General features: G+C 39.4%; 1 protein-coding gene across 2 annotated transcripts in view; it reads right to left on the bottom strand.

Annotated features, from left to right (window-relative positions):
- Positions 1-21,677, bottom strand: part of SP4 (Sp4 transcription factor) — a 72,657-nt gene extending 50,980 nt beyond the window's left edge. Inside the window, exons 1-3 of one of the 2 annotated variants that reach the window (XM_032643670.1) lie at positions 21,487-21,677; positions 20,956-21,077; positions 18,884-20,435 (exon numbers count right to left, since the gene is read on the bottom strand). In XM_032643670.1, the coding sequence (XP_032499561.1) occupies positions 18,884-20,435; positions 20,956-21,077; positions 21,487-21,493 (1,681 nt within the window). In that variant the 5' untranslated portion in view covers positions 21,494-21,677. The remainder of the gene's footprint in view (positions 1-18,883; positions 20,436-20,955; positions 21,078-21,486) is intronic. The other variant, XM_032643671.1, reaches the window with a different exon arrangement.
- Positions 21,678-22,307: the final 630 nt, after the last annotated feature.

Raw genomic sequence — 22,307 nt, 5'->3', positions numbered from 1 at the left:
AAGCCAAACTTGATCCAATATTTATATAAAGACCCAGCAATACAGAACACAGCAGAAAGCTATTTCACCCCACATCTTGTATTATGTACCTCTTACGATTATGTCTACCAAAAAAATTAAAAACTCACTGAGAAAACCCACGAAAACTCCTAACTCATTTTTTTGTCCACTATAATTCACTGATCTCTCAACAACTTCTCCCCATATTATCTCAGTTCACAAAATGATTATTTGGCCCAGTCAAATTTACCATAAAAGTACAAACACGGAAAAATGTTTACAACAAAGTGTCTAACATAAAAGCTGCTACAAGTTTCTAAGTTTGAAAATCTAACATCAAAAATTTTAAAAATGAAGAGCTGAGATACAAAATGGGTGAACTGTGCACATAAAATATCTGGATTCTAGAATTAAATATAGTTTATGAAATAAAATTTAATAACTATATCAAATTTTAGTTTTGCTAAATGTAAAAATTATAACAACTGGAACAATTATTTAGCAACCAAAATACTGACACTTGGGACAGGAGAAAACAAAATTAAGTTTAAGATCTTATTCCTTTGAGAAAGAGAAGAAGCAAGAAAAACTTATCTACAGTTTTCTTCCTAATAAAGATGCTTATGACACTTGCATGTCTATTTAAGCCTCAGGGAGTTGGACCTGGGTTATCCTGACTTTGCCAATAACTAAAGATGTGATTTGGGTAAACTACATATCCACTTTGGGGTTTTTCACTTATAAACAAACTTTAGTTTTTTCACCTATAAACAGAAAGAGCTGAACCAAAGATGGTGTGTAAAGGTAGCTTACAGATGAGAATTTCTGTCATCTTCCAATATGGTTAAAAAAATTTTTTTATATACATGAACATATGTATATATTCACCTGCACACAAACATACATATCTCAATACCATTCTGAATCTCTGTTTTAGTTAGTTCTGAAGAAAACTTTTTTTTTTTTTTGCGGTACGCAGGCCTCTCACTGCTGTGGCCTCTCCCGTTTGCTGTGGCCTCTCCCGTTTGCTGTGGCCTCTCCCGTTGCGGAGCACAGGCTCCGGACGCGCAGGCTTAGCGGCCATGGCTCACGGGCCTAGCTGCTCCACGGCATGTGGGATCTTCCCGGACCGGGGCACGAACCCGCGTCCCCTGCATCGGCAGGCGGACTCCCAACCACTGCGCCACCAGGGAAGCCCCTGAAGAAAACTTTAAACTTAGCAATATTAAGTACTATTTCTTTGTAATAAGACTCTTTGACATAAAAATTAGAAAATAAATCAGCAGTCCACTGTTTTAAAATATAATGTATTAACAGAAAATCTGAGGTCTAGTAAGCTGAGAAGATTGCCAATGAAAAGACAGCTTGTTATTCAGTTACCCAGAGGAGGGTAAGAGTTACCATGCCCCAGCGGGCCACACTGGGGGGCACCAGGGTGGATCAGGAGGCAGAGGGCCGGAGAGGAATTGTGGACAGGATCCTTTATTGTGGTTTCCACAAAAAGGAAAAGGCACGAGGCAGGAGGAACAGAGGCAGGGGAAACAGGCTTAGGATTGGCCAGTGTGAATAATTTCAAAGGGCTCTGGAGCATGAGGTCTGTCCTTTGTTGTCTGGTACCTGGTCCTGTGATTAGAGCAGGTAGATAGTGGCCTGAAGTATGACGGCCATAAAGGATGTGGTTGTGGGGTGGGCTCTGGAGTGGTTTGCATTTGAAAAGTACACTCAAGGGCTTCCCTGGTGGCGCAGTGGTTGAGAGTCTGCCTGTCGATGCAGGGGACGCGGGTTCGTGCCCCGGTCTGGGAGGATCCCACATGCCGCAGAGCGGCTGGGCCCATGAGCTATGGCCGCTGAGCCTGCACGTCTGGAGCCTGTGCTCCACAGCGGGAGAGGCCGCAACAGTGAGAGGCCCACATATGGCAAAAAAAAAAAAAAAAAAAAAAAAAAGTACACTCAAGGTGAAGTTGTTTACTATCTCTAGGAACTTGTTAACCCTGGAAAGGGCAGTCCCTCCAGGGTCAGTGAGGCCCCAGATGTCAAAGCATCAGAAAACAGAAAATAAAACCCATAGTTAACACACCCAATTAAGCTAAGTAACAGAGAAGTCTCACTTCTTTCTACTGGATATTTATTGAATGTTTAATACATTACCAGAATGGCACTGTATGTTGCAACAAAATGAACATGTGATAGAAAATGAGACTGCAAAATACTAAACACATACACATATTAATTTAGAAAAAAAGAGTAAGGGTAAATTTATAATAATAATAGTTTACATCCATTCAGTGCTTTGCTATTCACAAAACATTTCCACATGCTACTCCATTTAATCCTCAGAAAAACCCAGTTTAGTAGGCATTTTGTTATCTTCATTTTACAGGTGATTACGACTAAGGCTCAAGAACACTAAAGGCCATCCCCACATCATAGACAGTACCTGGCAGACCAGGGGGCTGAGGGCAGGTCTTGATTCCTGTCCATCTCTATTTCACCAGCACCACAATGTCTCCTTCGTTTTAAGTTAAGCCTACAGTATTATTATGCAAAAACAAATAGCTATTCCTAACCAATGAGAACTGAGTGCTCGATTGCCTTTACTATAACAACTGGGCTAACATATTGAAAAGCATGTAGGATTCTAAGTAACATAAATAAATAAGTAAATCCTTTACTAGGGGTGCTTTTAACGGATATTTGAAGGCACAATTTTCTTTATGTTTTTTTTAAACTTCTGTATAACAGTTGAGTGCTAGACCTCACATAACCTTTTTAAGACATGATTCCCAAAACAAATCTTGTTTCTCAGTAATCATAGAGAATTAAATACATACTTTTAAAAGTGTTTCTATAAATTAAAATTAACTTTACCAAATGAAATCCAAGCAAGTATTATATTAAAAATTGCTTTTGAAACTCATTTGTTTAAAAAAATCCTGTTTTATCATTATTTAATTTTTTAAAAATCCCTCATAGAAGTCCCCCTACGAATCATCTTGACATCAGCACAATCCAGCATTTAAAGAAGTACTTTCTTCCCGAGGTAGCAGCTGGAATCTAGATTAAACTCCCCTTTGCCAGTAGTTGTGAAGCTGAAAATGGAGTTCTCCCTGCTTTAATACCCCAAGCAGAAAATTCTAAAGTTTAAACAGATGAAAATACAACTGCTCTTATGAGACCTCTTTGGACTACAAATCAGCTGTCATATTCTTCACCTTCTAGAATAAGAAGTAAGACAGTTTCTCCTTTGAAACTGAGATACAGAGATCCACCTAACTCTTCTACTTCTAAATTTGTAGATTTTACACTATCATCCATGGGGCAGGCTGACTAGAAATCTAAGTCATGAGGTGCTAAGGTAATAAAATAGTTAGGAGGATTGAGATGGTTACTGTAAAGTTGGAAAACAGGAAGGCAGCAAAGACAACAGTAAAATCTCTGGTCTGAAGATCAGGAACTAGCTTTTGGAAAGGTTAGAAGGTAATACTGCATAAGAGAATTCTCTGGCTACTGCGGCAGTGTTTGTTCTCACAGGGCTATCGATGCTGCTTCTTGGCTAGAGAAGCTCAGGCCTAGGCAAGCATACTCCCTTGGCTTAAAGGGCAGCTGGTCTCTGACCAGGGATCTTCAATGCCTATATCCACCAGCAAGGGCATTCTGAGTAGTCAGATGAGGTCCCAGACGGCGATCTGAATGCCCAAGTGTTTAGGGCCCTGGTCCTCATCTTCGCTGTTGCTGATGGCTGGGCATACGTCTAGTTTAAAAGGATGGTGGCAAATCATTTTCTAAAAAAATTCTGCAAATCCTTAGTAATGACTCAAACCTAGATGAATGACCTTCTTTAAAAGGCAACAGCATTAGATTCAATACCAAATTTGGCTTCAAAGGTTTGCCAAAACAAAAACAAAACCCGACATTTTTGAAATACTGACATATCTCTTTCACAGTTTTACTCCAAAAAGTAACCGATTCGATTTAAACACTAGAAATATTGTTAAATGATATTTTTCCTGAGTCTTCCTCTTGGCTCAAATGGGCTTGAAATAAAATATAAGCGTAGGGCTTCCCTGGTGGCGCAATGGTTGAGAGTCCGCCTGCCGATGCAGGGGACACGGGTTCGTATCCCGATCCGGGAAGATCCCACATGCCGCGGAGCGGCTGGGCCCGTGAGCCATGGCCGCTGAGCCTGCGCGTCTGGAGCCTGTGCTTCGCAGCAGGAGAGGCCACAACAGTGAGAGGCCCGCGTACCGCAAAAAAAAAAAAAAAAAATATATAAGCGTAATTTGGTTTCTACACATTTGTGCTTAAAATTATAGAATTTTTAACACTAAACAAAATTACCTCAAATATTTCATTTTACAAAATACAAACACAAATATTTCATTGTAACAAAAGGAAAAAAACCAAGACCTCCATTCCCAAAGGTAACACAACTATTTAATGGAAGAGACATGTTACCAGCACAGAGCTCTTTTCTTAAATATGTCAGTTACCTCTGCTCATCACAAACTGCTCATAGAATGAAACGTGTTTATCTTCCAGTTTGCAAATTATACATAGTTATCATTGCCAGCTCAGATAGCTGCCAAAGGATCCTTTAAAAAGCACGGAGAGCTGTCTGAATACTTTGATTTCAACAATCCAGTTTTCTCTGTGACTTGGGGTGTGGGTATAGTGTGAGGAGGTGTGCTAATTTTTTAGGATTACCCCAAAATGGGTTGGTATCCTTAATTATAGGGTAGGGTTAGGAGAACAAGGATGGTGATGAATAGGTCCACAGATGTAGAATATAATCCCCTTAACTTTTTACTCAATATGTTTATAATGAGTAAATGTATATATGTAAACGTGTACACACACACAAACTTACAGATAGACAAAATGAACTCAATCACATCTTTTGAAAATACAGACTAAATTTACTCCGTCCTCATATACTATAAATTTACTCTGGTGTATCAATCTCTTAGAAAATGTAAATTGGTCTTTAACTCTCTTTGGTATTTTGTTACTTTAAAATTGAGGGGGAAAAAAAGAAAAACCTTTAAAAACTTTTCATGGAAGCAACTTCCTTGGCCCCAAGGACTTAGGATAAAACAGCAAAAATAATTTTGAGTCTAGGTGGAATCTGGGTTCTTTCCCCAACATTCCCATGTGTTAATTCTGTAACACTGGGCAAATTATTTAACTTTTCTGGGCCTTGATTTTTCTCATCTACTAAAAATAGCAATAACCTAACAGTGATATAAAATAAAACTCACAAAAAAAAAAAAAAAAAACAACTCACGTAGAACAAAGTATAGGCCCCATGAGTAGAGAAGAAATATCTACTCTACAATGTATGGTATACATTGTATGGTATATAGTGGCAGATACTCAAATATTGATGTATCTTGTTTCTTATTTATCCAGTAAACAACAATAATAAAGTTATAGCACCATCCCTGTCAAATGAATAAAGTTATAGCACCATCCCTGTCAAATGAGTTAATGCTACATAAAAATGACATGCAGGATTATCTGAAGAACACAAATTCTATACATATAATTTTTATGATCTTTGGATTTTCTTTAAGTCATTTCGTGGCGATATTTCCTTCAGATAGTAGAAAGTTTATATCTATACTGACATGTCACATCCTGATCAAGAAGCAAGTGATGAAAATGCAGGCCTCAGGAAGTATATATTTTTTGGTATACTTGATAATTTTATTCATTTTATATTAATACAATTAAATAACAGTGTGTATAAATTAATATAGCACAGACATTAATTATCAATATATGCTGATTTAATAATATTGCTTAATACAAATTAACATATTAAATTCTAATATTAACAGTTTACAAATATTAATGAAAATAAAATATAAGACTCCTCTGTGCCTTACATTCTTAGAATCTGGTTTTCAAAATTCATTCAAAATTGGTTTATGGTACACATATATTTAGTAAAGGAAATATCCTTATTAGCCTCAAATTCCCTATCAACACAGGATACCACAAAGTAATAAAACCTTTTTTTATTCTAATTCTCTCTGTGGTACATATGCCCTGTATCCCAAAGGGCGATAAAGAGTCAGAGTGCTCACCTAAAGAACTTATTGAACATACTACAACAATTACAGTAAGGTAACTTAAAATTATATTGCTTAGCTGTAAAGATAGTCCTGTTCACCTAGACCAGACTTACAAAATATTTTCACTTACTAGCTGCCTAACATAGTGGCTATATGCCCTTGGTCAAGATACTAACCTCTGACAGCCTTGGTTTCCTGTTCGAAAAACTAAGGTCACCATCACTACCTTCTTCATAGGACTGCCAAAATTAACTGAGTTAACATATATATAATGCTTAAGCACAAAGTCTGACACATAAGAGACAATGAATTGTTTCCACAACTGGTCACAGGAAACACACTGCAGTACATAGGGAGTATACGGCGAGAGACTGTAAGTGGTAATGGTGCCAGGGTTCTAGAAACAGAATGTGTTTGGATTAGGTGGCCTTGAGCAAATTATTTACCACTCTAGGCCTCATTTTGCACCTGACAGTACTTAACTTTTATAGGGTGCTCTAAAGAGTAAATGAGTTAATATACCAAGTGCTGCATACAGTATCTGGCATACTATAAACATGCAGTAAATGTGAGCTTAAATATAAAACAAACATTAAGGGTTAAAGCACACTTGTTTCTTGTTTCATTCATGAAAGAAAACAGAATGACTTCTTTCCCTATTAGAACATTATGGAAGTGGGAGTTCAGCCCCATGTTATTCAACCTCATAAGGAACATATCAAGCCTCACAATACAGATGCTGGGTACCTATTTGCTGACTGAATTTATGGATGCAGTCAGCCAGCAGGGAGTCCATGAAATGGATGAAAGTCTATCAAGAGGTTACTAAAACTATTACCCGCCCTATCATTAAAATCAATTTAAGTACTGACATCCTACCAATGAGGACAAAAGGTGAGAGAAATTCTAGAAATAAAAATACAATGTGCGGGCTTCCCTGGTGGCGCAGTGGTTGAGCGTCTGCCTGCCGATGCAGGGGACGCGGGTTCGTGCCCCGGTCCGGGCAGATCCCACATGCCGTGCAGCGGCGGGGCCCGTGAGCCATGGCCGCTGAGCCTGCGCGTCCGGAGCCTGTGCTCCACAACGGGAGAGGCCCGCGTACCGCAAAAAAAAAAAAAAAAAAAAAAAATACAATGTGCCTTAACTTTATAAAACTAAAAAACAAATAATCAATTTGATTATTTATGAAACAATCAAATTACTCCTTCAACAAGCATATTATCATAGTCTGTCCTATTTATGACACATATCTGTCAAATGTCAGTGTCTCAAATTGGTTCGTATGTAGATTTAAATATATGGGAAAATGCGTAGGATTTACAAACCACTTTAAGTGTATCTACCTTACATAAATCCAATTAGTACTCGTCATCATATGCATCTAGTGTCTTCCTCTTCCCTCTTCTCCCTCAAGTCCCTGGTTTAGACACCCTCAACTACAACAAGGACTTTCCACCCTCTCCCCAACCCCACACCAGGCACAGGTACCCACTTACCACAGCACAGATCACTATCTGGTTCCTATACTTCTGTGCAAAAGCAGCTCCGCTTCTGTGAACAAAAAGCTGTGGTGACTTGACTCATTATTACAGAACTGTACTAAACCCTCTATGACTGGCCACATTATGAGGCACCTACATGAGAACTTCTGAGAGACAGAAACAACCTGGAGACTTTAAACACCTTTGATTTCTCCTCAAAACTTCCCCCACTGCTAAGATTCTCACAGCAACTGTCTCTCAAAACGTATGAAGCAATCAGATGTGTAAGTTCCTCTGTTATTTAATTTTACTACTCATTTTTCCTTTTATAATCATAAACTCTCATTCCTTTTCAAGTATTTGTCTTGAATCCATCCCAAGGATCTACCCATCCCAGTCTCCTATGCAATCAACATTCTCCACCTGTGGGCCTTCCCCTAGTTCAGCATCAGGATTATTTATATTGAGCAATGTTCATCAATGTGTGAAATAGAAAAAAACATACACGTAAGACACAGCTCCTGCCTACAGGAGGTTTACAATTCAACTTTAATGTATACTAATATTCCTTGATCTAAGCCTGAATTTTGCATTGTTTACAGAAGACTCCTTAACTGAATTTCTGACATGTAAAATCCAACATAACCTGAAATAGCCCTCCTCATCCCAACCTTGCAAACTTTTTAGTCATCCTTTTAAGGCCCAGCTCAGTTATCACTCTCTCCATGAAAATATCCCCAGAATTCTACAAGCAGAACAAGTTTTTCCTTCCTTTGGGCTTCTATAACACCTCATTCACAGCCTTTATAAACCAAATGCCATGTTGTACTTTAATCGATTATATAGTCATCGTATTCCATTAAGTCTAAGATGCAAGTGATCATAAGAAAGAAAAAATATTCTGCTAATTAAACTATGACATGCCTTTGCTTACAAGGTGGATTTCAATTTCCAAGATGTTAAAAAAAAAAAAAGTATGTTTTAGAAGCAAAGAGATATGGTTATGTCTCCCCAACAGGTAATATATTCTGTGAGAGAGGCAAATTTGTCTCACTTCATTTTCAGTTTCTCAATGCCTATTACCATACTTGATACAGAGGAAAGGAACCAGCAAACCTGATGTTTTTACCTAATTCCTTAATACTTATTTCATGTCACCATTCTGTGTACTAAAGAGAGGTTCAACAACCTGTCTTTTGTATTAAGCAACTTCACTGCCATAGCCTTTCTCAAGACCACTGTGAATTCGTGGCTAAATTATTCCAACAACATCCTTTCCACTGGGCTCCTGATTTCTTACTTCTCCACACTTTTATCTATAGAGAAACGCTCTAACAATATCATTTGCAAACTTATTATTCATGTTTTTCAAACTTATTATTATTTTGGCAGAATCTCTTCTTCAAACAAAATGTAAGCACACAGTCCAATAAACACACAACTTCTCTGGCTGAAGCAGGGGTGGCAGGCTGTCCACTGGGCATGCCCTGAGCTAATCTGTGAGACCACTATGCCTCTATGGAGTACACAGATGAGAGAACACAGCTCCCTGTGTTAACTATAAGCTTCCATGCAAGGGCTCTACCCTTTTCATTCCAAGTTCAACTGCTTGGCTCAAGACATCCTCTCTTCACCTCTCTACCCTCAAAGTTTCAAATACCCACTTCCCAAACCAATCTTCACCTCAGAAAGCCCTCCCTGTTTACTGCAAACCACTGATCTCACTTGTCTTTGAGCTCTCCTAGTCATTTTCCATAGCTCAAAACCCAGCACTTAAGTATAAACTCTCATATGCAATTGCAGCAAGCCATATAATTGATTCATGTATGTAAGTCTTATCTCCCCAACATAAGTATCCTTTTTAGACAGGCGAGTACTTTCAGAGCTTACATAGACAGTACGCAGCAGACATTTAGGTCTTAACTATACTGAAACACACTGCTTCGTTTCCACCTGTAGATACACCCCTCCCCATATCCTTAGCTGCACTTCACCAAAGCTTTCTGATATTCCTTTTATACAGATCTCTCTTTTACTTCTGATCTTTAACTCAAGCTAATATACATATCGAAAACTACTCATTCTCCCACTTTACTACTTCACATTCTTCTAGTGGGCGAGAGTCGCCATGTAGAGATTTTTAACAGGTTACCAACTTCCAAATATAGTTTTCTTTACAATATCCAAAGCCTTTTTATACATATCATCTCATCTGATCTTTGCAGCTCTATGAGGCAAAAAGGGAAGGAATTAATAGCACTACTTTACAAATGAAAAAAGGATTGAAGCTCCAATTATAATATGTTTGCCCAGGATGGAATAGCTAATGGAGAGCAGTACCCTAACAAAAATATACGAGTTCTAATTCCTAATCCTGTTGTATTATATATTTTAAAACGTTATTTTCCCCTGCTGCCTCAACATCCCCACAAGCAGGCTGTAAGCACCCAGCCCAGGCAACCAGGTGCACCAGTGTGATAAGGGTTGCTCCTGCCACAAGGTTCCCTTCCTACCTTCCCCTGACTGTGACCAAGCAGCATTTAAACAAACCAATGAAATCCCCTCACACACTGATCCTTCAATAAAGGCACCTGCCCATGGATTCTTGCGCTCTCTGCTCCCCACCTGCTAGGTTGAGCCAGATCCCTTGGCATCACCTCCCATGTGTGCACCTCCCCTCTCAGTGCACACTGACTGTCTCTCTAGGACCTGTGTGTATAATAAACTTTTTTTCCTGGGCCTCTCCTGTGTCTCCTCTTCTGGTTGCACCTGACTGATGATCACCTAAAAGAACACAAAATACCTGTGATCTAGGAAGCCTCTCAGAGTACATACATCTGCAGTAGTAATAAACCTACTACTTGAACTACACAGCTGATCAAGCCCAGATAGTCCCTACTCCTAACTTTATTACCATACCTAAGGCAAAAAGAACTTCATATATGGGAATTATTACTTTTTCTATTCAAAAGGGTCTCGGGCCTCAAATATTTTTTTAAAAGCGCCTATGTGCTAGATATTCTGAGTCAAAAAGAAAGATCTACTTGATTTGTTTACTCCACAGGATAAATTAACAAATTTGAAGCTCTGAGCGCTTCCCACAGTTTGAACTCCATCAGTATACTGGATTTTCCAACGGCTCTCTAAGTCTACTGAAGAAAAAGTAATCACATTGTTCATACTAAAGTGTCATTATCAGAAATATGACTATGGCTAAAGAGCTACTGAGATAAAATATCCTAACTACAAATTCAATGTTGGGCACTTTAGTGTGTTTTTAAAATACTAATGCTTTGGTAGTCACCTAATAGAAGTGCAAATGACATAGAAAAATAGCATCTAAGAGCACAATCAGTAAGTCTAACAAATAACGAAGAACAGAAATCTATTAATTTATGAATTAAAGTATTGCATTTATTTCTTAATAGAATTTATCTCAATAATACTGCCTTTGTAATAAGAAAAATGGTAAATGTGACCCTCAAACCTCCCCTCCACCCTCACCAAATCCCTACTTAGTCAATCATGTAAGTTTAACACGACTTACAAGGAACTCTCACCATATGCTGGATGGAAGTACCCAGAATAGAACTACGTACTCAAATATTCATAGAATCCTAAATTTTAGAATTAGAAGACTCACAGATTATCTAATCAAACCTTCTATACAACACAGGAAATTCTGTATTTTAGTGTCTCTGATAGATGGACACCCAGCATCTAACAACAGGAAGATCACTACTTCATGAAACAAACCATTCCATTACCGCACAGCATTAGCTCATGTGTGTGTACATATACTTACTGGTTTCCCAGGGCCAAAACATAACAGAACTTTATTAAAAAACAAAAACAACAAAAAATAGCTCTTCACATATCCAAAGAAGCTGTCACACTTTCTCTTATTTTCTTTTAATAACAACCCCCCTCTCTCTGAGTACTGCTAGTGTGAAATGTTTTCCACACGTTTCATCCTGGGAAGCCTTCTCGATATGCTCGCCAGTTTGTCACTGTCCCATTTAAAATGTGCCACACCCAGTATTGTACGCAGTATTGCAGAAATGGTCTGACAAGCATAAAGTACAGGAGCTTTACTCTACTCTTAGTTCATATTAAGCCAATAAATCCCAAATCATCTTCACATGTCCTGCTGCCAAACCATGTTTTCCATCTTGTAGGTGAACAATCCTGCCCCCCACCCCTCAACTTTAAATAGAGGATCTTACCTGTTATATTTATGTTGCTAATTCTGGCCCAGCATTCTGGTCTATTAAGATCACTGGGCATCTCAATTCTATGCTCTATCATAATTGTTAGCAACATCTCCTGGCTTTGTCTCATCTTTGAATTCAGTAAATAGGTCACTCTTCAGTATAAAATTTGAAAAAAATGTTCAACAGGACTGTATCAAGGATAGAACCCTATGCCATAACACCAGAGACCTCTACCTCTACTGAGGTAGACAATCAACATTTTTCACGTAATAGAGCAACCAGGTATGAGCCTTTAAAGAAATCATGACTATCAAGGCTGAAATCAAGATATACTGTACTGCCGTTATTTTGTATACTCATCTGGAAACTCTAAAGAAAGAATTTATGAACCTTGTTCCTTAGTGAACCCATACTGGTTCCCAATGATCCCTGAATTCTTTTAAATGCTCAGAGGCCAACTACTCCATAATTCATTCAAGGACTTTGCTTGGACGGTTATCAAGCTCATTTGTCTGTAGTGTGGGATGTTTTCAAAAAGTGAGGTGCTTATTCATACTCAATTCTTCCATGCTGCATAATTTTTAAGTTACTGATATTGCCTGAAATGAAACCGGAAAGTTCCTCTGACTTTAGGATAGCATTCGTCTAGATCATCCTGACTTCCGAAGAGCAACTAAACGTCCCCTACCTCCTCACTTACCTTGAATAAATATCTTGGAGTGAGTTACAGCTCTAGTCATTTCAGCCGGAACTGCATTTTCCTCGCTGGTTAACAGCAGCAGAGTGGAGGAGTTCTGCCTTTTCTTGATATTACACCATTTTGCTCAAACAATGAGCATCTCTTTCTCTGACTGAAAACCTTATAAGTTGTTTGAAAGAATTTTAAAAGCCTGATTTTATTATGAGCTTCTGTTTAACTGACATTATTCTTAAAATGTCATGCTTCTTTTTGTTTTCATCCTATGCCCCTACTCCTATCTTCCACATACACTATTTTGAAATCTGAGTGTAACATGGAGGTCTCCATGCAGCCACACTAGTTTCTTTCACTACTTTCTATCATAATTGTCTGTCGATGCCACATTGTCAGGGCTAGTAGAAACCTTAACTGCATAGTCAGCATTTCAATTTTCAAAACTGCTTACCCTTTAAGGGATTCAAGTATACATCAGATACAAAAGGGTGAAAAACAGCCTGTATCTGTAGACTTATCCTTTTACTGTATGTCTTGTGAACACCTTGGAATCAGAGATGGCTTTAAACCATGGCTCTACCACTTACTGGAGGGCAAATTTTCTTTTCTTTTTTTAAAAAAAAATTTATTAGAATATAGTTGATTTACAATGCTGTATTAGTTTCAGGTGTACAACAAGGTGAATCAGTTATACATATATCCACTCATTTTTAGATTCTTTTCCCATATAGGCCATTACAGAATACTGAGTAGAGTTCCCTGTGCTATAGAGTAGGTCCTTATTAGTTATCTATTTTATACATAGTAGTGTGTATATGTCAATCCTAATATCCCAATTTATTCTGCCCCGCTTCCCTTTACCCCCTGGTAACCATAAGTTTGTTTTTTACATCTGCAACTCTATTTCTATTTTGTAGGTAAGTTCGTTTGTACCCTTTTTTAGATTCCACATATAAGCAAAGCTCAGTGAGGCTATCTGTAAAACAGGCACAGTAATCCCAAGGATACTGTAGGATATACTGAGATAGCATAAATACCTGGCTCAGCACATAACACACTCTAGGAAAACAATAAATGTTTGTTTTCTTCCTCAAATCTCATTTTAAAAAATCCATTTCTAACTACTGTTTGGGAAAAGATGCAGTATCTCAACAGCCCTAGAACTTGCTTACCTACATACAGAATTTACTAATCTCTTCAAGTTCTGAATTTTCTCTTTCAAAAAGGACAAAATTATACCACTGAGATTTCACCATTAAATTCAATAACAAGGAGGCAGATAGAATTGTGTTTTCCACCAATATTATATTCAATATATTAATGCTGAATATCCAGGAATAACAGACACAGTCTACCTGGGAGAAGACAACTCAAGCTGGATACTCTCCCCTCTCTGATCCCTAAACCTCAGCTACATTTACTCATAACCTAGCAAAAGATTTGGATAACAAAGGCAGAAATATGAGAAAGACAACTGGAGCAGAAGCCAGGATTCTAGTCCTCACTTTGCCACAAAGTACACGTCGTTCAACCTTCCTGGCTTCAGTTTCTTTAGTTCTGAACTACCACTAAGGGATGAGGGAGGGGGAAGGATGCTCAATTATCTTTAAGTTACCTTAGTTAACTACAATTTCAGTAAGTCTTTATCTCACCACACACACTTATATAAGTAACAGGTTTCCTCTGCCACAGTTTGCTCATTCACTAGGTAATAAAATGACAAGCATTAGGAACATACAATCTTATCTCATACCTAGATCAGAAGGGTACAGGACAGCCCACATATACATAGGCATATGGTCCGGTATCAGGCCAGGTTCCCTCTTTTACTGTCAATCCGTACTATGTCATCCCCAAGTACCTAATGTAGCACTGCAGAACCTCTGACCCATATTTCTCCTTTCACTTATAACAGTAAAAACACAAAATTCCTTTACAGACTTTAGCAGCAATAACAAAAGGCTACAAGTAGTGAGCAATAATCTCAAAGATCCTTTTAAACTAAAATTCTCTCATTTTGTAAATCTGTGTTATTTGTGCAAGATCTATGTAGAGCAAATTTTCCCTATCTTCCTTCTTAATCAAGCTTCCTTTCTTCCTCTTCAACTTGCTTTTATGCCTGCTCCAATATTTCTTAAGTATTACTTGTTATATATTCCTTGATTTAGATTTGAAAAGCAGATGATTAACACTCTGTTTTCCTTCACTCTCTTATCCTGAAATCCCTCGCAAAGATGCCCTTTTAAAAAATTAATGTGGCTCTACAATGAGTACCTTACCTTCCAAGAAAAACTTAAAACTACGCAATGATATTGTTATGTCATCATCAACAAATCTTAAAGGTCATGCTATACATTTTCTAATGGGTAAAACCAACTTGGTAGATCAGAACCCAAATCTTGTACAGGGCACAAGATGTAAGTTCCTTATGATGAATTCCAATCTGTAACAAAGATTAGTAGAAGATTTTACTGGAAGAAAATTACAGGAGTAAATGTGACTTCTCTGAAAAAAGAAATAACCAAACACAGGAGACATATGTATACACAAAAACAGATGTGTATATGTTTATATATGTACATATACATATGTGTATAACATATATGTATATGTTATTTTAAGATGCCTACTAGAGAAATCCAAATTAATACAACATATGGCAAAGGAAAACCATATTTGTATTGAACTTCTAGTCAATTTTCTACTTTTAGTAGCTCTGGAAAAAAGTTTGGTGCAAGAGGTTGATTCTACCGGATTAAGTTAGGTTTTTAAATTAAATAAAAATGTCAACTATTTCCTTTGGTCTCCATTTTCACCAATAATGAAGAACTGGCTCTCCCATTCCTGGTTCTGTTAATCCCCAAAGAAGTAAAGGAAGGTAAGAGAGAAAGTTCTTGAACAACCAGCAACATCTCCTCAAGTCTGAACTACCTTTATGTAAGAATTTGCACAGGAATGTTAATTTCCATTAAAACTGACAAAGAAATATCCATCCACCAAGCAAAAACATGATCTATTACCATATGTGATTAGGGCCAAAAATAAATCAAACTGCTGGCCAATGCAAGTTAAAATTCAGAAACCAATGGTCCCTACATATTCGAAATCCTTTAACTAAAGAGAAGTAACTCCTAAAGTTCATTTTAACTACGGCACTTTGGCTACCAGAATACATCGTGAAAACAGATAGTTCTTTTTGAGGAAAACATCATCCCCTCTCCTCACTTAGTTAAAACAAAGGACGTTCTTAAGCCAGCAGCATGATTAGTTATTACCTTCGCTCTTAACTTGAAATAGGATTTCAAACTCTGAATCCCAAAAAGGAAACAAACAATATGTAGCAGGAGTACATGTATTCAGTTCCTACTACAATTCTAACTAACTAAATGCTAGATGCTCAGCCTGGAACACAGAATTTCGAGCTGAGACCAAACCACAGAAACACATTACGCTGAATACATTCTCAAGGAAAGAGGTTCCCCGTAGGATGTCATTAACATTCTTATTTCATAAAATCAAGTATGAAGCGTCCCAGCTTCAAAAACTGGTTTCATTTGATTTACCTTGTATGATTTTTTTTTTTCTTTTTCTGTCCATATTATCCAGAACCTTTCCTATACTTCCTGAAGTAATATGAGGATGGACGGTGGAGAACTCTTAGCCCCTTGTCCTTGAGCTAGCCATTACATTCTGTCAAAGCTGATAATTTTTTCAAGCCCTGGTAATAGTTGTTATGAATATTCAGAGCAAAAATTTTCCCATAACTCAAACAATACCATTCTCCTGGGGGTGAACCAGGAAATAATCAAAAAGTACTAAAAAGTGAATGGGGACAAAAAGTAAAAAATCTCAACTTCCAGGGCTCATTTATAAAAGGGATACAGGCACTTGTTGCTCACTCTCTCCCTTTCAGAGACGGTAAGTGTCTTAAAAGCTCAAAACCAAAAGAAATTAATGAAAACAGAGTTAATTCCTTAGCTTCATTAAAACCACTCCAGGGTGCTGCTCCCAATTCCAAATTGCTATCTTCTCCATCACCATTTATACCTTAATCCAGCAAACATTTGTCAAACACCTATTATGCCAGGAAGTAAAGTAAAATCTGCAAACAACCATACCCAGATTAACTGCACAGAGTTGCTGAAATCGGGGTACATTTCTGGTCTTTGTAACATGGCTACCTTCTTAAACGATAGAGCATATGTATTAGAACATCAACAAAATTTAAAATCTTTGGTTTCAGGAAAAAACCAACTACATAAAGTTCAAATTTCCTTATACACATGTGCCCCCCAAACCATATAAACTCTTTAAATAAAAAAAATATCCCTGAAAATGCAGGACTAAACACACCTATTGGGAGTGCTCAACACATAGCTAGTCAATATATATTTGTGGAATAAAAACTATAAATGTCAGAGAAAGCCACCCTCTGAGGCACTTATGAACTAGGCTCGAAATCCATCACTTCCGAATTTTGCCTTATAGTTCATTGCGGACAACTTGATCCTTGGTTCTCAAACTTAAATGAGATTTACAATCACCAGGACAGTTTGTTTGAAAGATTCCTTGACCACACCCCCCAAAAACTACAGTTCCAGAAAATGGATCCTGCATTTACCATAATATATCATTCAAGTGAATCTGAGGTGGTCAGAAGATCATACTCTAAGTTACACCGGCTTACCCTCACAACAGGCAAAGGAAAAACTCTGGGTCATAATTGATGTCAATTAAAGAATAGAAAAACTGACTATTTCTAACCTAAATTATAAATTATTCAATTCTCTTCATCATAATTCACTAACTAATGCTTAAAAGGCAAGATGAAATATAAATGAAATAAATTTTGCTTTGACAATACAAATCGCCACTCAACCCACCCAAAACAGATATTTTTCTGAAATACTTAACTTATTATCAATGTTTAGAAAAAGAGTAGAAACAAAGCAAGGTAAGGACTATAATCCACAGAAACACACATATAATTGTGCTGTAATAGTCTTAGGGGAAAATGTACCACGCTCAAAACGCTCTTTGACTACGTTACTGTGTCTGTCAATACAGGAGCCACTAGCCACGTGTGGCTATTTAAATTAATATTAAAGAAAATCAAGTAAAATTAAAAATTCAATTTCTCTGTTGCATTAGTCACAATTTAAGTGCTCAATAACCACACGTGGCTAGTGGCTAACATACGGGATAGAACAAATATAGATCATTTCCATCATCACAGAAAATTCTGTTGGATACCTCTGGTTTATAATCAACGGGTATCTAAATAAAACATGTTACCTCTGTTCTTCTTAATCAGAGAGCTCTGACAACTTCCAAATTTTAAATATATACATCTACTTTAGGTAGTAACTGTAAAACAAGAACCCTAGCATAATTTATCTGAAACTTGTTTCAAGAAAGGTCATTCAAAAATGATATGCTTATTCATTTCAGATTATCAAAACAGAAATAATTTAACTAAAGAGGTCTTAAAGTATCAAAGACACCAAAACCACAACTAGGTTTTCATAATCAAATGAAAAGTACTTAATTACTAGAAAACAAAAGGCATTAGACGAAAAAAGACTGGTCCAAAATGATTAAAATACTTAATAAGACTGGTTTTCCAAATGCTTCGGAAGTATCTATTTACATGCATTAACAAATAACTGCTTTATAACTGATTTTAAAACAACCTTACTACAACAAATTCAAACTATTGACAGTTTACTGTCTATTTTTTAATTGCCTTCCACCAACTTCACACTAAAAACACCTATAAATAACATAACCATCACAGATTTTACTTAAATATAATCTTCTGTGAAGGACTATTCACTCAAATCCTGGTTTCAGCAGAAAAGTAGACATAAAAGTAGACATAAAAGTTATCAAAATTATCTCTCTCAACTGTATCAATATCTAGTTTAAAACAACACCGTGTAATAAAACGCAAAAGCACGGGCAACAAGATGCGGAAGCATGAGGAGTAACATACAGTAGCATTAAAACTGTAACAGACTCATAACTGTATTATTTCAGGTTTAAACCTACTTTCCCTTAAAGAAGATATAAACATCATTTTGACTAGGGTTCTTTCAGAAAAGTTCAAGTGTACACAAATTTGGTCTCTGAATTACAAAAAATTATGATTCTAATCAGGACATTTTGCTCCGCAGAAGAATAATTTTATAAAATTCTCCAACGAATTTAACACATAAAACCTAATGCTGAATAGTATGAATGTGAATGGGTCACACTGATGATTACAGAGTCACGGTACTGAGTGTAATACTCCCGGGTATTTTAGTTTCCTTATGATTATCTGTTTACCTCAGAGGTTTACATCAAATCTGAGTTAGCAAAGAAAAACAATAACCGTTATTAACAACCAGAGAGAAAAGATTGCAGTTGACTTACCTGCAACACTGGTGATTGTAACTGGAACTCCTTGCACTTGAACGCCCGCAGCACCCAGGTTGGCAACACTCACTGTCTGAAGATTAGGCACTGATGCAAGCTGGGCAGTATTCAAAGTTATTGGGGCGCCAGCAACAGCCACGGGAGCTATCTGAGCAAGAGTTGTACCACCGCTTGAAGACACTGGGGTGATGGTTAATTGTTGGGATAACCCAGCATTCTGAACTTGCAAATTTGAAAGACTCTGAATATTCTGAACCTGTACAGTTTGCCAGCTGATTTGCCCTGAAGGTGTTAAAGTTGGAGCCCTGATAAGCACCTGAGTCGGATTTACTGCTTGAAGTTGAACATTCTGCAAAGGCTGCTGCTGGATGGTCTGAATCGTCTGCCCGGACTGGAGTTGAAATGACTGTGGTGGAATAGCCTGAATTATCTGTTGCTGAGGCTGTTGGATCTGGATCTGTTGCAAGATAGGCTGGCCTACAATTTGCACCTGCTGAAGGGAATTTGATTGATCCTGTGTATTCTGTATTCCATTAGACTGAAGCTGACTGGAGCTCTGGGCTTCAGACTCAGTAGCAGCAGGTGTTTGAGAATCTTCGATGGTGCGTTCAGAACTACTGGCTGATGTGCTTGCATACTGGCCCGTATCTGCTGAGCTCACTAACGTGTCACTGCTGCTCAGAGATGCTGATGCAGTGGTGGTGCAGGCAGTGGAGGAGGAGGGCGATTCTGGCATAGTACTGGCAGAAGCAGTGGTGGTGGGTGTGGGAACTGACTGACTCCCATTGGAAGTCCCGCCATCAGTAGTAGGAGCAGACTGGCCGACCTGTCCAGTCCCTCCTCCAGTGGCCACACTGTTTATCACTGGCAAAGCTAAAGTCACTCCTCCAATGTTAATTGGTAGAGTTGTTACAACTTGAGCCTGAGTACCAGGAAGGGTCTGTAATTGCAGTGGTATTGAGACACCAGGTCTAATTTGGACTGGAACTGTCTGATTTGCCAGGTTTTGAGCAAGAATATTCCCAGAAGCTGTCCTGTTAGCAGCTGTGAGTATAGCTTGATTATTACCTGCAGAAATGAGCTGAATTTGACCCTGCAAATCCTGTAGAGATGAACTACTAGTTGGATTGATTTGAATTTGCTGGCCTTCCACTGTTTGAAGTTGTGGAATCACTTGGTACTGTACACTACCACTTGGATTTTGTACTTGTATGACTTGAAACTGACCAGGGGAGGAGGAATTACCTGATTTAGTTTTTGTGGGAGATGCACTCCCGTTATTACTGCTGGAAGAACTAGATGAACTAGAAGCTGGTTGAGAAACGTTATTTTCTTTTGAAGCGGGAGGAGTGGAGGCAACAAGTTGCCAAGCGTTTCCAGCAAGTTGTGTTGTTACCAGTTCTAGCTGTTGTGGTTGATTTTGAAGTTGCACCAGTCCTTGGCTTGGGTCTATAATGATTTGTTGTTGTCCAGTTGCTTGATTTTCACCAGGAGTCCCTATTTTGCTGCAAGTAGCTGCCAGTAAAGCCAGAGGAGAGGGCTGAGAGTCCTACCCAAAATGGGATGGTAAAGGAGAGGGGGGAAAAAAAAAGTGGGCGGATTTAGTGAAGGCCAAGTAGCTGGGAGGGGTTTATTTATTTATTTATTTATTTTGACAGCTCTACATTTCAGAACTCACTCAGGAAGTGGCAAAAATCAAAATAAATATTAACAAAAGCAGTAAGATATAGGAATAAGGAAGCAGATCCCGCACTATGAAGTTTAAATAAAAGGACATTTCTAACAAACTTTCTTGAAGTGTTATTTCCCTAAACTCAAAATGCCCTTGGGAGAATACACACCTTTTTCTTATAGTCTGAGTTCGTTCCTGGTGGAATTTTAAACAGCGATATCCCAAACATGTGAAATCTTTATGAATTTATAATTTAACTTCCTCACTCTCAGAAAGATGCTTTGAGTGGATAAAACATTTTTATTCTGTTCTTCACTTCTGGGCATTTAAAGGGCATAACTCCCCTTTCCCCTTATGTTTCGTGATGAATTTTTTTTTTTTATATGTTTGCTTTTACCTGGGAGCCTGAGGTTTTGGGTTTTTTATTGTTATTCTCTGGCTCAGAGGTTTTCCCTCCTTCTGTAGCCATCGCCGCTGCCGCCGCCGCCGCCGCCTCCTCCTCCTCCTCCTTCTTCTGATCTGCAACAAACACCCCCATACACGACAACAGGTTATTAGGATTATTATTATTCGCCTTCCCCCTCTCCTCTCCTCCCCCTCTCCCCGAACATTAATCTCCATAAACCCGCGATCCACGCACACCGGCAAGGGGTGGGGGAGAAGGAGGGAAGGGAGGAGGGGGATATCACAAAACGTGGTTTGAAACCCGACCCATCGGCTCCAGAGCAACACCCAGAAGGTTGTTCTCTCTCAGACATTAAGACAAAACACAACCCTCCTTCCCTCCCCCTGATTCCCTCCCTCCCTCTCCTCCTCCCCTTAAAGCATCTCAGCGGCCCCGGGGGAGGGGGGAGAACCGAGCAGGGTCTGGGGAGGGAGGGAGGGAGGGAGGCGGTGAAGGAGACCGAGGGGGGTGGAGAATACGTACCGCTCATCCCGCATTAACAGGACAAACCCTCAGACGGAGACACAGGGATAGAGGTGGGTGGGGGTGGGGGCGAGGCGGGAGGAGAGGCCGGTCCCGCCCGCCCGCGGTGGCTCGGAGGAGGCTGTAGCTGGCACAGGCTCTGCCTCTTTTTCCGCGAATGGCCGCCGCTGGGCTGTGGCGTAGCAGCTCCTCTCTCCGCCCGAGCCCTGCTGACTCGCCCTTGATTGACAGCGGCGGCGCGCCGCGCGGGCGGCGGCGCGGGCCGGGGGCGGGGCCAGGGCGGCGCGAGCCCGGCCGACTCCCCACCCCCCTCGGCCTCTCTCTGCCGGAGCCGCCGACTCTCCACCCCTTCCCCCAGCGGATTGGCCGCCGACCTGCCGGGGGCCGGGGCGCTGGGGCCGCCTCCTCTCCACCCCCTTTCTCGGGGTTATTCTTTCAGCAGCTTTTCTTTTCTTCCCTTGGCTAGCCCGGAGCTCGCTGTCACGGTGTTCTAGCTCAGGCGCGCTGCCGGTAGGCCCTCCATACAGCCAAACTTGTTGTCTCAGGATATCCCGCCCCCTACTCATTTCCCAGCGCCCTCCCCTCAAAAGCCGGCTCCAGCATCCCTTGGAATTGCCACGAAAAAAAAAAGCAGGGCTCTCGTTCAAGGGAAGCGAGAGGAGCGGACGAGGCAGCGCGCGAGCCACCGCCGACTCGGCGAACCCGGTGAACTGCCCGCTGCCCCCGCGTCGGGAGCATGGCTTTCCTGAGGTGCATCCGGACCCGGGCGCCCTTTTTCCCTGGTTCGGTCCCCATTGGTTGAGCGCCTAGGTGACGCGCGC

Source organism: Phocoena sinus, chromosome 9 (genome assembly GCF_008692025.1).
Source record: "Phocoena sinus isolate mPhoSin1 chromosome 9, mPhoSin1.pri, whole genome shotgun sequence".
NCBI classification, from domain to species: Eukaryota; Metazoa; Chordata; class Mammalia; order Artiodactyla; family Phocoenidae; genus Phocoena; species Phocoena sinus.
Note: the sequence above shows the minus strand (reverse complement) of the source record. Positions and strands in the feature narration are given on the sequence as shown.